General features: G+C 38.1%; 1 protein-coding gene across 7 annotated transcripts in view; it reads left to right on the top strand.

Annotated features, from left to right (window-relative positions):
• The window catches only part of TPD52L1 (TPD52 like 1), a 125,847-nt gene extending 110,780 nt beyond the window's left edge, over window positions 1-15,067 (top strand). For 2 of the 7 annotated variants that reach the window (XM_050788725.1, XM_050788723.1), the window contains 5 exons: window positions 1,100-1,201; window positions 3,606-3,620; window positions 5,300-5,338; window positions 8,721-8,781; window positions 14,403-15,067. In XM_050788725.1, the coding sequence (XP_050644682.1) occupies window positions 1,100-1,201; window positions 3,606-3,620; window positions 5,300-5,338; window positions 8,721-8,781; window positions 14,403-14,531 (346 nt within the window). In that variant the 3' untranslated portion in view covers window positions 14,532-15,067. The remainder of the gene's footprint in view (window positions 1-1,099; window positions 1,202-3,605; window positions 3,621-5,299; window positions 5,339-8,720; window positions 8,782-14,402) is intronic. The other 5 variants (XM_050788719.1, XM_050788721.1, XM_050788720.1 and 2 more) reach the window with 5 other exon arrangements.
• Window positions 15,068-17,472: the final 2,405 nt, after the last annotated feature.

The following is a 17,472-nucleotide window of genomic DNA, read 5'->3' as shown; positions in this document are numbered from 1 at the left end:
TGCAAGTGTAACAGGGTTTTGGAAGAACTTACCTGGGAGCAGCATAAATCAGAAGAAGACAGCATATGCATTTTTAAGATTTGAGTTTTTTTTTTTAATGTGTATAAAAATTTTGCTGACGTACTATTATTCCTCAAGTTATGTACCTTTTATTTCCCACTTTAATAACTAACTCAGAAATTTCAAATTTCTCAACCCTATAAGTAGCACCATTGTCCTTCTTGTCATGATGCTCATATCCTCAGGACAATCTTTTGTCTTGCTCTTATTTGTCACTTACCATCTCCTGTTGAATCTATCCATTTGATCCCTGTAATCCATCATACCTCTTTCTTTTCCTAGTGCCACTACTCCCAGTTCAGAGTCACAGAAGGTTGTCCCTTTTGATATCACCCACTCATTCATCTACTCTTTATGGAGCTTCTCCTTTATCCCTTTGTCAGAGACTAGGGACACAAAGATAAATGGCTTCCTTGCCCTCAAGTAGTCAAGTCTAGTGTGACATAGGCTTATCAACAAATATTCACAGTACCGTATTCCTAAAACTGCTTTGAAAAAAAGTCACTATATCATCTTCAGATGATGTGCTTTTATTATTCCCAGCTATAAACACTAGAAAAGTAAACTAAATAACTAGCTGTAGTTTGCCTTTTTCTGGGTTTTCTTTTACCCAAATTAACAGTATAAGCTTAGATGTCCCTTCAAAACCTAAACCTGCATTCTCTAATTTCTGTGTCACCTTTGGTGCCTAGAGCTTTCATTGACACGTGTCTGTTTTAGAACTAATACACTTCAAGAACAACATTCTTCTCTCTGGGCAGTTCCGTTATTTGTCATGAAAGATCTGCACATTCAGATCTGTATTTGTATTTGTATCTGTATATACTTCCTAAATTCAGATTTAATGGTCTGACTTTCCTTCTGATGAACAGCCGCCAACCCGTCATCCCCAGACAATGAATGGAAACAGTTGGTTCTGTGGATCTTCTTCCTAAATCTATTGAGGAAAGAACGTTTTCAAAGTAAGGAGTGAGAAGGAAGATGAATTGTTTATGGGAGATCATGACATAAAAACCATGTTGTTCTGTTTTACTTCTAGCTACAAGAAAACACATGAAACCCTGAGTCACGCAGGGCAGAAGGCAACTGCAGCTTTCAGCAACGTTGGAACGGCCATCAGCAAGAAGTTCGGAGACATGAGGTACTGTGGGAAAATACTATGGGAACAGTGCTAAGCCCTTGGCTTTCCGTTTGAAGGGAGCACTAGCTATCAGCTGGTCATCTCAACATATGTATTTTTTTTTATTATAATGGATAAAAATGTTGAGACTCTGTCTCAAAAAAAGGAAAAGCTTTGACACTGAGAGGCAAATATCTGTCTATCTTTATACCCTTGGGTACCTATTATACCCAAGAAAACATATTTTCCCATGTTTATAAAACTGGTTCTCTTCATACTGTGTTGAAATCTTTCACTTGAACCCTGGGAACTCCAGCATGATACTGCTAACTAGAATAGTGCCTCTGCATCTTTAGGAGACCTTACAAACACCTCTGAAGCTTGTTTAAAATATGTATTCTTAGGTTGCACCTCTCAGAGGTTGTGCTCAGTAAGTCTGGGGTGGAGTCTCGGAATCTGCATTTATAACAAGCTTCCGAATAATCTGACTTCAGAGGGTCAATTTATGAGGAAGACAGACATAACTTAGTTCACCTTAGGTGAGTTCTCACTGATAAAATGGAGATAAGAATAACAATGTCGGCCGGGCGCGGTGGCTCAAGCCTGTAATCCCAGCACTTTGGGAGGCCGAGACGGGCGGATCACGAGGTCAGAAGATCGAGACCATCCTGGCTAACACGGTGAAACCCCGTCTCTACTAAAAAATACAAAAAACTAGCCGGGCGTGGTGGCGGGCGCCTGTAGTCCCAGCTACTCGGGAGGCTGAGGCAGGAGAATGGCGTAAACCCGGGAGGTGGAGCTTGCAGTGAGCTGAGATCCGGCCACTGCACTCCAGCCTGGGCGACAGAGCGAGACTCCGTCTCAAAAAAAAAAAAAAAAAAGAATAAAAATGTCATTGGACTATTACAAAAGTAGCAGAAGAAACCCTGACATGTATTATGCACTCAAAAAATAGCAGTTTTTATCTTTAAATGACCTGCTTGGTTACAAGATGGTAAAAATTAGGGAGAGGATATTAACAGGAGCCCACGGTATTTCATAAATTGTTTTTCCCAGCAGTGAAGAATGAAGCATATGCAATATGTTGACATTCATATTCAAACACTAATTGGGTATAATGTCAAGGCTGTATTGACTGCCTTTCCTCCTGTTTCAATGTGGCTTTGTTTAGTATAGTGGATGGCCTATTTTCCAGGACTTCCAAACTTTCCATTTGTTATTACCCCATGTAAAGGATACAAAATTTTCATTATACACTGTGGCTAAAAATATTGGAAAATGTAGTCTATGTTGCTAATCAAATACAATCCTGAAATATTTTGAAGAGTTTGAAAATTTCAGAGCTTTATTTTCATAATATTTTATGTGTATATTTCTCTCAAACTATATCTAACACTTGTATATAAATAACTCTCTGTGAAAGCAACAAGTTTTACAAAGATTTTTACTTTTAAATTATGCCAAAGCAAGTAATATACATAAAAGTCATTTTAAAAGTGTTTAAGCTTCATTTAATAAAAGCCCTTAAATGAGAAAAATTAGTAAGCTTTGATTTTTTGGTCAAAAACTAATGTGCCAATTTGTAAATATGGGGGATATGTTAAAATTTGGTCACAGACCTTTTATTTTAAACTTCTTTTTGGTTAAAAGTGTCATATTAGTCTACATTTTTATTAGTTATGTTATAACATTTTTGTGCATTCTGATAACAAATTTCTGAATTTATTCAAAAACATCACCAGCAAAATTCAAATACCTTGGAAGAAAAACATCACCTCTCAGTTTTTCTTTAAAATTACTCCAAATTAATATTTACAGATTTTGTAAAACCTAGAATTTGGGCCTTTTAATAGCTGGAAAAAAAGAAGCATTATGTTAGGATTTAATTTGTATGTTTTGTAAAAATTAGTTGTATTTTTCTGAGCTAAGTAAGATTCTCATTTTAACCTGATTGTCATGGAATTTTCCACTCCCTTTCTCCATCCGTAAAGTAACATTGTTAATACCCACTTAACCAAAATGTTTCCTGTAAAGTTAAAATGAGGTCACACTTAGGAAAGTACTCCGAAGAAATCCAAGTGGTTGGAATCATTTTTCTAATAACATTGGCATCTTCTGGGAACTTCTCGATTAATTTGTTCAAACTGTGATCCAGTGGGGACAAAATGTTTGGAGAAGGCATGTCATTTTATTACAGTGCAATCAATGTTATATACTTATAGGAATAGCAGTTAGAAGCAAAACCTGAGTTGGTAAAATGATTTGTCAGAGACATTAAAAAGTATAATCAAGACCGGTAAATGAAGCTACCCCGTCTCTGCCCTGGGGCCCTTGGAAGGAGACCACCAAGGGCAGTGCGGTGTTTCCCCGCCTACTGTTTGCTAACTCTGCTCCTGCTCTTCTCTCCTGTGCTTCCCGGCTGCAGGTCTCACTCCATCGGGTAAGCGCCACGGGGCTGCATGTGGGGCTCTGCCCATTGCCTTGCTGCCTCCTTGCTTCCCAGGGCTCCCTGTTTCTTTCACCCTGTGCCTGAACCAACAAAACTACACTCTATTTTCCAGAGAGTGTCCATGACCAGGAAGATAGTTTATAGGGCACTTAATACATTTGAACTTATTGAAGTATGTCTGTATCTCATTTCTGAATCATTGACACCATCTCACTAGCTGAACAATCTCTCAGGAGTCTCTTTCTCTGCACCATTTCTTCCGGTGTTGACAGAGGTCCATAGAATTAAAAGAAGAAAAAACAACGTGGAGATTGAAAGTTATGTATGTTTTCTAAAGCTTCTAGAAAGTAAAGTTGAGAAACAAAAACAGATTTTCTGTAGATTGTCATGTTTCTGTGAATTTCTTGTACCTGTAATTTGTGTTGATGTTTCACCTTCAACTTTCTGTGCCTTCTGAAGTTGAAGGGAAGAAAGGCTACTGGAAAAGCGCATATGTTAAGAAGTTTGTGATTGGTAGTCCCAAGTCCCCAAACTAAGCCTTCTTTTAGCTGGAATCTTATTATACACTTTTATTTTTTAAATTTTTTCCTGAGCAAGTGGTCTATGTTTACAGAGATACACCAATTGGTAATGCAGATTAGGCTCTTTTAGTGATGCTTTTTAAGTGTAATTTCTGAGGAAATATCTGCCTAATAGTTTCTAAATCGAGTGTCTAGGGTAAGACCGTAAGTATCCCGTGAATTTCTTTGTCCTTTTCTTTCTGTGTTCTAGCAAAGTGCTACCCATACTAATGCCCTCAGTGGATATTATCAGTGAAGGGTGACAGATTTGGTCCCTGAACTATTAGCTTCTTGAGAGAAGAGAAAGCAGGAGTGCTGTTGAAAAGTGTGAGGTGGGAACCAGCACTAGGCCAGGAAAATGGACCCATTGTACTCCTCCCCCTACCCAGCCTGATTTCTGAGTGGAACTCAATAGAAAGTAACAGGCAATTAACCAGAGGGAAGATTAATCAGCTACTAGGATTCATAGGATGAGAAGTCTAAATCTCTTAAAATTCTCAGGAATGTTTGTATTTGCACCAGATGTTCTTGACAATCATCTGGTACAAATCAATCATCCTGACAATCAAACCAGAATGGATGCAGAAGTCCCTGCCCTCACATTGGCCTATGAGAACTGTGTTTGCCTGGCATGTGCTTCCTTGAAAGTCTTATGTTAACTTCTTGCTTTCCTCTGGCCAGTTTCTCTACCATGGAATGATTAGCTTCTACCTGCCTGGCTCTATTTCCTGGGTACTGCCTTTTGCTCCTTACTGTCTTCCTGAGCAGAAGGGAGTAGAGACCTAGGCTGGGCCTGGAGAAGATGCTCATGGGCTACTGGGCTCACCTGGGAGAAACCAGACATTCTCAGATTTCCTGGCAAAAGGAGGCTGCAGAAAGTAAAATAATATGCAACTGTGGATCCACCATCTACTTTTCATTTATACCCTTGAAAGCTGACTATGCCCATTATACCCAACAAAAACAAATATCATCTTGGTTGGATGGGCAGGGAATATTTCAGATATTTGGAATTGCTGTTTTAGAACTATAAATAGGGAGTTTTTCGTGTACTTATGTGTGCTCTCTTCTTTTTTCTTTTTTCCCCTTTAATCTGCTTTTGCTCTGAAGCTACTCCATTCGCCATTCCATAAGTATGCCTGCTATGAGGTAATGTGTGTAAAATATTTTATGTAATATTAATGTGGAATGTGTTTAAGGTGTTACTTTATTTATATTTACTTATGGGGTTCCCCTGCTTTATGCGAAAGGAAATTGCTGATGGTCTTCAGAAGAAAAGGTTGACAATTCTGTAGAAGAATTGTGTAGCTTGGGCTTTTGACCAGACATCCTGGCTTAAATCTAGCCTTTCCTGTGTGACTCAAGGCAAGTGACCTAACCTCAATTCTTTTATCCATATATTACAAGAAATAAGACCGACTTCATATGATGTTTGTGAGGCATAAACAAAGGAACCTACATAAAGCACTTAGCACAGTGTCTGAACATGCCAAGCAATCTTGCAAAGGTAACCTTGGGTTTCTCATTTCAGCAGAATTAAATGCCAGCCTGGGGGAAAGTTTAAATGAAAGGATTGAAGACTAAGAAGGCTAAAGTTCTAGAAAGGATATCATTAGGATTTTTTAAGGTAGATATTAAGGTGAGATGTTTGTTAAACAATAAAATGCCAGTATAATTACTGACCAGATAAAAACTGGTGAGAAAGACATTCCTCACTTCAAGTTTGCATGGCATAGTGATGCAGTCAGATAAAATTAAACTAATAGCAAGACAGGAATGAGTGTTAAATTGAAAATCAGAAAATGCAGGCTCTAGCCCAGCTCTGCCAAGGATTAACTTTCCACTCATGGAAAAATCACCTCAACGGTATCAGCTTCATCATGTTTAGAATAAGAGGCTATAACCAGATCAGCTGCTTGCCAAAGGTGCCCCTCCACCCACTGAGCCCTAAGGCTGCCTAGAGATGAAGCCTTTGGGATCTTCCCCCACTTCAGTCAGACCTATGCCTCTTCTACCTGCTTTATATTAATGTTGTGGTTTGAGTGCATTATAGAAGGAGTTCAGTTACTTTCAAAAGTTTGAGACCGCTGAAGCCAGATTCTTTATATATATACTCTTTTCCTCTGTTTTTTAACTGTCATGCAAACCAAATTCTTCCTAGGGTCATTTGCAGCGCTAAAAGTTTGTACATCTGATCAAATCTGATTAAAGTTGTACATCTGTTTAAATCTGATTAAAGAGTTTCTCCCTGTTCTCCAGCATGTATCCTAGTATAATTTAATTAGATGAATGTCTATTCTATTATATTTTATGAAGGAAGGCTCTTCTGCACTGGGGTTATGTGGTTAATTGGTTGATTTGGAAATTTAACCACAGTATTTAGTTCTCTGTATTTGGTGGTAAACAGAGAGTACAGATTCAAGATTGCTTAGTTCATCTTTGAATGGCTTGCTCTCCCTAGCATAAGAATACCCAAGGTGGGTAGTGGAACCTACAGCTCTGTTCCCCTTTACCTGTCAAATTTTGAATCTGGGTGTCAGAAGACAACTTGGAAAAATTAACATGGTTTTCCCCTGTGGACCAGGAATTCATCTGGTAGTGGCTTATGGGTCAAACGCAATCTGCATGAGCTTGCCTGAAACTAACTTGAAAAAAAATTATTTTGCTTGTCTAACATACACCCATGAACCATTTCCTCACTGTGGGACTGTGTAACTGATGGATGACAGGCAGTCATGTGTGCAGGCTTGGCCAAGTAAAATCTGCAATGGAAATGAAGTGCCAATAACTATATACTTTTTGAGTCGTGCAAGTATAATTTTACTAATATTTCATCATGAAACAGGATTATGGAGAATCACTCATAGGAATTTGACTTGTGTTTGAGTCATACACAAAATGTGATGCCATGTCAGGACCCTCTGAACTCACCATTGTTAATCTGTGCAGCCTGAATGCAAGTACATTTCTGACCCTGTGGAGCACCAAAGACTCAGGAGACAATTCCCAAATTCACTCATGAACATCTATGTTCATTGCCTTTTAGTGGTATAAGAGTGATACTTCATTCTGCACCATACAATAAAACCTATATTCTATAGCCGTTCTCCTTTATAAAGTTTTTCTAGGCCATTCCTCTTATTTTACTTTTTTTTTTTGCACTCAAGAGAGAATAACAAGTGCCTTATTAATTCAACATTTAGTTGAATTATTTGATCTGAAAATGATGGCAGTTGTTGCTGCTGAAAGCTGACATGGATACAATATTTAAATACACTGAGTTCAGTTCCTGTTTCTTTAGTAGGAGTTGATATTTTTAATGGTAGTCATATCATTAAATTATATTATGGGGCCAAATCCAATATAGAACACCAGAAAGCACCAAATGAAGTTTTTAAGCTTAAAGCAACAAAATGATGTATAGGTTATTTAACACAATGAATGAGTCACAGATAAAATGTCATTAGGGACCAGGCACAGTGGCTCACGCCTGTAATCCCAGGACTTTTGGAGGCCGAGGCAGGTGGACTACCTGAGGTCAGACTTCGAGACCAGCCTGGCCAACATGGTGAAACCCCGTCTCTACTAAAAATTCAAAAAAAATAGCTGGATGTGGTGGTGGGGACCTGTAGTTCCAGCTACCCAGGAGGGTGAGGCAGGAGAATCGCTTGAACCCTGGAGGCACAGGTTGCAGTGAGTCAAGATCACACCACTGCACTCCAGCCTGGGCAACAGAGCAAGACTCTGTATCAAAAAAAAAAAAAAAAGAAAGAAAGAAAAGAAAAAAGAAAAAGCCATTAGGCTGCAAAGGTTCTGTTTGGTAAGAGAATAAATAGGTGTATCCTATTTGGTAGAAAAAATAACACATGCTAAGAACACCATTTTCATTGGGTGTTAGGTAGGTAATGGGTATGTTTCATCTTAAAATAATGAAAGCATTAACTTTCCAAAACACCACTTCATGTAAGTTGTCAAAATGATTATTTTTCTAAGGCATGGAAAAGAAAAAATATATGAACATTTTTTTCCTTGCTCTATTTCTGAATTGTCTCACATTTGCTGAAATAAATAACTTTAAATACTGCCAAGTGGCAAAACTCAAACATGACATTCTTCATATGGATTTTCCATTGCTTACTAAAAATCCTGAGTCAGGAAGAGGAGTGTTGTGATAGAAACAATAAATGCTAAATGAAAACTTAAGGTACTTATTGCTCCACTGGCTCATTGGAAACGATTTACAGTGTACCATGGAATTATTACAGTTGTGTCATTGCCAAATACCATATTATTTACTGTATAGTTGAGTATCTGATCATTTTACCTAGAAAAACTCCATGTCAGGTTATGGTTTCTGAACCTAACCTAACAGAAGTAACATACATTTTAAAACATGGTTGGTGTACATGGCAAGCTGACAGGTAGCTCTGTTGCAGAGGCCATGTTTACAAATATGAGCAGAAAACCAAACAGCATGGTTGCTAAGACAGCTAGGCCTTTGGAGCTGACCTCTCTCTTTTTGTTATTTTAGGAATTCTCCTACTTTCAAATCATTTGAGGAGAGGGTTGAGACAACTGTCACAAGCCTCAAGGTACAGATGAAGTGAATTCTGTGTGAGTGGGTCCATTGACTCAGGACAGCTTAGCCATTGCTGCGGTTAAAGTTGAGGCAGGGCCAAGAAGGCAGACTTGCATCAAGTCAGACCTTTTCCTTCACATATAAATCTATGAATAAAACCACTATTGAATAGTGTTACTGTATCCTTAGAGTTGTTTGTATAAACCATTCAGGGGTGAATTGTTCATTAAAGTGAATTGGGGTATGTGTTTACCACTTAATCTCTTAATGCTATCCCTCCAAAAGTAGATATGTGAGAGATGACTGTGGATAGAATAAAGGCTATATGAATTCTGAATTTAGAGTGTGAGTGAAAGTTCAATAACAGCACATAGCTTCTCTGGTTTGGACATGGAACAGCAAAAACAAACTCAGGACTATGTATCCACTACATCAGCTACCTAGACTTGTTTATAAATTCAGGTACAGAGCACAGCACAGTATGGCTATCATAGAGGGAAAAATTCAACTGAGTCACAAAATGCATTTTATAATAACACTATAATGCATTTCATCCCTGCGTGTAAATTGAAAATGTGCCTATTACAGGGTAAGTGTTTTTAAAATTCACTGGAATTATTGTTTGAGCATAGGTAAGTTTGAATAAAAAGAGTAAAATGAAATCAGTCTAGTCTTTTGAATTTTTAAAACAAGAAAAATCATTAAAACTACTAAGATTATTTTTTAAAGGTATCACTTAATGACTTAATTACATCTTGCTATCATTATCTCTATTTCATATACAATCTATTTCTGTATTTTACCATAACTGGGAAAATTAAGAATATACGTGATCTTTAACCAGATCAAAAACCTTCATATCCCATGCTGATTATTCAGCTGCCTCTGAATCCTGTGTCTCCACGCTGCTGTCACTTGTGCTGCCTGATAAGTGTATGTGAGGTTGTAAGTTATTCCTTACTCGCGGTTCCAGGTGCTCTTGTGGATTTTGACCTGGAGAGTCTTTTTCTTAGGGCAGGGTCTTTCACATAGTCTACTTCTACTTTATTAGACACATAATTAGGTGTTTAAGGCCCAGGAATGAAATTATTACTCAGCATTACCGTGCCTTCATCAGTTTCATTCACCAGAAGTTTCCAGTTGCAGTTTCACCGCTCTGCATGCCAACATCATCCCTTATTGAGCATACAGGAACCAGTGGGAGCTGTTAAACTGCCCCATGGGTAGGAAAATTTTTTTTAAAGAGAGGAGCATCCAATGTTATGAACATTTCTCTTGCTAGAAGATCAAAATGAAAGGCTCAAAAATCCCAGGAGTCAGTTTCTAAACGTTTGGTTTTCAGCCTTAGACGACCCAGTGAGGACAGGTTCCATTGCTTTTCTACACAAGTTCTGACAGAGGAGAAGTTGTACTTTTTAGGTTTTCTTTAGAAGAAGGAGCTATGAAGAAGCAAAAGAAGAATAAAGAAAAACCTATTTTCATTTGCTTTTAGGAAACTCTGGTAAGCTCATGGCTCCCACAGGATTTAAGTGTTTAATCCACATGCTCAGCTTCTCACTTTTCTCACCTCATTGGGATAGAAGGTATAGCCTGCCACCTCCTTCAGATATGCACATAACTAACCCAGCCCAGCAGATACTAGCCTTTGTGAAGACCTTCTGAAAGTGATTCTATGCTTGTATGATTGTGGTTTAACAAGACACACATCCCACACACCTCCTATCTCATAGCCAAAGCCTAATTCCTCTTTTTCTGTCCACCCAGGCAATGGAGAATAGCTGATAATTATGCTTTGTGTCGAACTTCCCACTTCCTCAATAATTACAAATTTCTCAGTCCTTTTTTCCCCACTAGACTAAATAATAGATATGTATAATACTTTTTTTATATAGCTTATTTTTTGCAGTTTACTTTTGTGTTCTAAATCTCCAAAATGTCTATATTGTTCTTTAATTAAGGATCCTTAGACTGCTTTCTGCTGAGGGAATGACTCACAAATTGGTAAAGATGAGTGGAATTTCCTGCAGGTCTATGAGCTGCATTTCCATTCACATACCCGGTTTTCAATTTGATTTTTGAAGACACTGCTGATAAGGAATCATAGTCATATTTATGTTCTGTGAGAAAATAGGTTCTGCTGTAAAGGTCCACTCCTGCCATCTTCTCACACAATCTGTCATGTACCATGTGGCACTTGTACCAAATCCATGGTTCATTCTTTATACCCAATTCTGTAGTTTGTTTTTCCATGAAACACTTTTCCAATCCTATAAAATTTAGTTCTGCCTATGCCCTTACAATGTATTCCTTGACACCTCAGCTGGTGTCACCTGTATAGTCACTGAGCATGCTTTCTATTTCATCCAAAACAAACAAGCAAATGCAGAACCAACTTCTGTGAAACCACTTTTGGTATCTTCTACCATCTCCCAATGAGTCATGAGTAACTACATCTCTTCCAACCATTTTGCATCCATGTCAAGCAGACCATATTTTTAGTGCACCTATTTTTTGATAAATACATCACACAGCCTGGACCAAAACCTTAAAAAAAAAGGGGGGGGGGGGCCAAGTTACATTACATGTTTTGTTTCTTTTTGTGTTATGAGAGATTAGGAAGCCCAACTCAGCAATTCAAATGAAATTCTATGCAAAGAATGATTATAATTTGGGGGCACAGTGACAAATACTTGTATGAAAAACAATTACGAAGAGAAGGGTCCAGGAGATTTTTATCATTCACATCTTTGCTTAAGGAGGTCCTTACCTAAGGTATTGCGGTAGGCAGTCATTAAACCTACATGGCTGGGAATGTCTTTGATTCCATTCCTTCTTTGCCAAATTGATTTCTTATAAAGCCATTCCTTCCTTCTTCATTTTACTACTCTGGTTTGAGGAAATCAAGAAACAGGGAAGAATAATGAAACAAAGCACAGAAGAAAACATCAGTAATTGTTATTCACTGAATTCAATATTGTGTGTTACTTCTATTGCAAGAGAGAATGTGAATGGAAGAAAAAAGAGAGGGGGAACTATTAATAGAGTAGATTACATGGAATTAATCTTATTTGTTTCTCTCAGGGAAGAAATAAGCATAGTGAAAAATCACACAGTGGAAACCATCCCTTTCCCCCACCAGTTCCCAGTGTTAAGATAACAGAGGGAAGGCAGAATCAGTGCTCTGCCAGAGGTCCACAAACTAAGCTGACCCCTTTCTTTTGAATGGTACATAAGCTGAGAATGGCTTTACATTTTTTAATGGTTGAAAAAAATCAAAATAAAAATAATTTTTGTGACATTTGAAAATTAAATTATATAAATTCACATTTCAGTGTCCATACATTAAGTCTTACTGAAATACAGCCTTGGCCAAGCCTGGTGGCTCATGCCTGTAATCCCAGCACTTTGGGAGGCCAAGGTGGGCAGGTCACCAGAGGTCAGGAGTTTGAGACCAGCCTGGCCAACATGGTGAAACCCCATCTTTGCTAAAAATACAAAAATTACCTGGGTATAGCAGTGGGCGCCTATAACATCAGCTACTCAGGAGGCTGAGACAGAAATAATTGCTTGAACCCAGGAGGCAGAGGTTGCAGTAAGCCAAGATTGCACCACTGCACTCCAGCCTGGGCCATGGAGCAAGACTCCGTCCCAAAGAAAGAGAAGGAAAGAAAGAAAGGATGAAAGAAGAACGAACGAACGAATGAACGAAAAAAGAAGGAGGGAGGGAGGGAGGAGAGAGAAAGAAAAAGAAAGAAAGAAGGAAAGAAAGAAAGAAAGAAAGAAAGAAAGAAAGAAAGAAAGAAAGAGAAAGAGAGAAAGAGAAAGAAAGAAGGAAAAGAAAGAAAGAAAGAAAGAAAGAAGGAAAAGAAAGAAAGAAAGAAAGGAAAGAAAGAAAGAAAGAGAGAAAGAGAAAGAAAGAAGGAAAAGAAAGAAAGAAAAAAAGAAAGAAAGAAGAAAGAAAGAAAGAAAGAAAAAGAAAGAAAGAAAGAAAGGAAGGAAAGAAAAGGAAAGGAAAGAAAAGAAAAGAAAAGGCATGCTCATTCACTTAGGTATTGACTGTGGCTTTTTCCTACAAGAACTGATTTGAGTATCTGTGAGTGTGACAATGTGGTTCCCAAGTCTAAAGTATTTACTGTCTGGCCCTTTACAGGTAGAGTTTTCTGACACCAAGCAGAGTACAAAAATTCAATATAATAAATAAATTTAAGATGCAGAGAGAGATTTTAGTGACAATTGGAGAAAAGTGTGTTTTGTAATGATGGAACTGCCTTTGAACCCTGGTTACATTTTTAAAAGGGCGGGCCAGGCAGCACGGACACACTCCCCAGTGTTGTTGGTGTCTGTGAGTGATTACTTTGGTGACAGTGAGGCATCAACATCAGTTTGGCAATAACAACATTATGTATTCTATATCTTTTTTTTTTTTTCTTCAAAGTGTTTTTCTACATTATGAAAAACAATGGGAGGGAAGGCAAATGTGACTATTAATGGACTTGCACTAAGTATTTTGCATCATCAAATATACAGCAGTTTTAATAAGGAATGTTTCAAAATACTTAGCCATATTTTTAAATTGTAAGTTAATTCCTTCAGGTTTCTATTCTTAGTCAATAACAAATACACGAGAAAAAGGCCTTGTAAAACATCATAACTGCATTGTAAAGAATATTCCTACTATAAGGATGTATTAATTCCATTTCACGCTGCTGTGAAGAAATACCTGAGACTGGGTAATTTATAAAGGAAAGAGATTTAATTGACTCATAGTTCCACAAGGCAGAGAGGACCTCAGGAAACTTACAATAATGGCAGAAGGGGAAGTAAACATGTCCTTCTTCACACCGTGGCAAGAAGGAGAAGTGCAGAACAAAAGGTGGAGAGCCCCTTGTAAAATCATCAGATCTTGTGAGAAGTCACTCACTATCACGAGAACAGCATGGAGGTCACCGCCCCCATGATTCAATTACCTCCTACCAGGTTCCTCCCTGGTAGGATTATGAGGACTATGGGAACTACGAGTCAAGATGAGATTTGGGTGAGGACACAGCCAAACCGTATCAAAAGGCAGTTGTCTAAGATGATGTGAAATCACCAGTGATTAAGACTTGATCCATCTTCAACTTTCAAAGCAGAAACCAGAAATCATTTTCCATTGAGCCACTCTGACTTTTCAAAAGACATTTGTCAGAAATCCAGTTTGCCCTGCTAACTTCCAAGTAGAAAAATCTAAGTTTATGTCATGTAAGGATGTTTATACATTGTAAAATTGGAGGAATTAATAAAAAATCAAATTCCATTCTGATTAGATCAGTTATCTGGGTGAGTGGGGATAGATGTTCCAAGTCCATGGATCCGATTATGCTTCTGAAGGAATTAAAATCTTGGATGTAGAAGAGATAAAAAGAGGGTGCTAAAATAGTACAAAATTAAAGTTTGGAATCCTATCCCAGAACCCAAGTATGAATAACATTCTAGCACTCTGCAAAAGGAAACAAACTTCTGTACATTCTTTTGTCTCTAAAGATAGAAAGTATTTCTGAATTTGAAAGTAATCCAGCCTTTGGCATTCTTATAAAGACATTACAAAAATGATAGTAACAACTCACTGCATTTTTGTGGATCTGCTCATTTCAGACGAAAGTAGGCGGGACGAACCCTAATGGAGGCAGTTTTGAGGAGGTCCTCAGCTCCACGGCCCATGCCAGCGCCCAGAGCTTGGCAGGAGGCTCCCGGCGGACCAAGGAGGAGGAGCTGCAGTGCTAAGTCCAGCCAGCATGTGGCTGCATCCAGAAACCGGCCACTACCCAGCCCATCTCTGCCCGTGCTTATCCAGATAAGAAGACCAAAATCCCGCTGGGAAAAACCCAGGCTTTGACATTGTTATTCAAATGGCCCTTCAAGAAAGTTTAATGATTTCCATTTGTATTTGTGTTGATGATGGACCACTTGACCATCACATTTCAGTATTCATAGATGACTGTCACATTTTAAAATGTCCCCACTTGAGCAGGTACACAACTGGTCATAACTCTTGTCTGTGTAATTCGATGTATATTTTTCCAAACATGTAGCTATTGTTTGCTTTGATTTTTGCTTGGCCTCCTTTATGATGTGCATGTCCTTGAAGGCTGAATGAACAGTCCCTTTCAGTTCAGCAGATCAACAGGATGGAGCTCTTCACGACTGTCTCCAGTAATAGGATGATTTACTATAAATTTCATCCAACTACTTGTGATCTCTCTCACCTACATCAATTATGTATGTTAATTTCAGCAATTAAAATAATTGATTTTAATGACTTTGAATTCTTAATTTCTTTGTCTTAAAAGTTGCTAGTTATGATTTTACGGATGCAATTTTAAATCAACTTTTACCCAGGTGTGGTGGCTCACACCTGTAATCCCAACTCTTTTGGATGCCAAGGTAAGAGGATTGCTTGAGGCCAGGAGTTAAAGATCAGCCTGGGCAACACAGACCCTGTCTCTACAAAAAAAAAGAAAAAAATTAGCCAGACATAGTGTTGCTTGCCTGTAGTCCCAGCTACAATAGAGGCTGAGGCAGGAGGATTGCTTGAGCCTAGGAGTTTGAAACTGCACTGAGCTATGATTGCACTACTCCAGCCTGGGTGACAGAGTGAGACATTGTCTCCAAAAATAATAAGTAGTCAACTTTTACGCTGGTTTGGTGAACATGAGAGAGGATATGAAAATAAATATTACCTCAGCTGTCCTAGGATGTTAAAACAATCTCCAATTTTAAAATTCTCTCCCATCTACATACAGTAGTAGTTAGATAAAGGATATCCAAAAAAGAGAGAGCTAGAAAATGGGAGAAGCAGAGTTCTGCAACCCCTTTCAGTTTGTAAATTGTTCACATGTTTGAAAATGGTATTTATCAATCCACTCAGATTTCTGCACTAACTTTTATCTTCCATATCATATGTATCTCTTTTCTTTTTCTAAATGGGAACATATATTTGTTATTAGGTAGCAGGGATATAGACTTAAGATATATTTGTAAAATGCACACTGAACAGACATCCAACCTAAAAAAAAATCACTATTTTAGAAAGCCCATATAATATATACATATTTGTTAGCATGCTAATTGTTCATTTTTTGTGTTTATTAAATAGAAGTTTATATGACATTTATTAAATAGAAGTTGTGTTTATTAAATAGAAGATATATATGACATTTTGAAGTAAAGCACATCTGAAAAATTCTACTCAAATTAATGGAGCATGACAATCTGTACAATCTGTACACCTAACCGAAAACCAAGGTGGTTCAGGACAACATCATCTCTGATGCCTGGAATCTTAGCACAGGGAATGAGGCTGTAAACTTGAACCACAGTGGATGAATGTAAACAAAGAAGGCTCACTAGCAGGGATGCTGGAATTCTCCCATACTTGTGCTTCCAGTCTGTTGGTTGAAGCAGAGGCAGGAAGCCAACTCTGCCGAGCTGACTCGCAGGCCGTGCTGGCCCGCCCACCACAGCACGCAGGTACTCAATCTCTGCGCCCAATCTGTAGTTGCCTGTTGAGTGTGAAGTGGCCAACTTGTGAAAACTCCCTGCCACCTTCTTTTTTTTTTTAACCATACTCGGCACACCACATTGTATTAGATAAAGTTATGGTACTTTAAACAAATATCTCCATTCACCAACCAGTTTCTGCACACATTAGTCTCAGCCTTACAATCTGAAAACACAATATTAGAATTGGATAGAAAAACAATCAAGAAAACTTAGTGGTAATATCTTAAAGCCTCCAACATATTTTAGCTATTTATTTTATTCCATTCATCAAAATTCTGATTTCATTAGTTTGGAAAGAATCTTATTCACATCATCTCTATTCATCTAAAAGCTTTTCATTATTCACTCTGACCTAGACGTGATATTCATAATGGTCATGGCATAAGTAACATTTTTTCTTTTTGTCATAAAATGTGTGTGAATAACTCAGATTAGATAAATCAAACACTTGTTGGTAGGTGGGCAGTCTTGCCTAGTTTAGGCAGTGAGCCTACTTTTAGCCTCGGGAGCATCACTAAGAGCTGTCTGGTTCTCCCTCACCATGGGTGTGCAAGCTCATCCTGATGCAATTGATTGCTGAGCTTCTCAATGACATCTAGTGGGGCTCAGTTCACAAGCAGTAGTTTAAAATGTTTCACAAGTCCTAAAAAGTAATTGCACACAATGAACATAACCTTTTATGAACAAACCAAAATGACTTCAGGTCAACACCATGTGTGTATGAAAGGATACCTCCACAGAAAATGTACAGTTGACCCTTGAACAACAGGAGTTTGAACTGTGAGGGTCCACTTATGTGCAGCTCTTCTTCTGCCTCTGCCACATCTGAGACAGTGATACCAACCTCTCCCCTTCTGCAGCCTACTCAACACGAAGACAATGAGGATAAAGACCTTTATGATCATCTGCTTCCGCTTAATGAATAGTACATATATTATCTCTTTGGGTTTTTTTTAACATTTTCTTTCCAGAGCTTACTTTATTGTAAGAATACCATATGTAATGCATATAGCATAAAAATATATGTTAATTGACCATTTATGTTATCAGTAAGGCTTATGGTCAACAGTAGCTGTTGGTAGTTAAGTTTGGGGGGAGTCCAAAGTTAGAATCAGATTTTTGTTTTATTTATTTATTTATCTTTGAGACTGAGTCTTGCCCT

Source organism: Macaca thibetana, chromosome 4 (genome assembly GCF_024542745.1).
Source record: "Macaca thibetana thibetana isolate TM-01 chromosome 4, ASM2454274v1, whole genome shotgun sequence".
Taxonomy (NCBI): Eukaryota; Metazoa; Chordata; class Mammalia; order Primates; family Cercopithecidae; genus Macaca; species Macaca thibetana.
The sequence above is the reverse complement of the archived record's forward strand: the minus strand, read 5'-3'. Positions and strand labels throughout refer to the sequence as shown.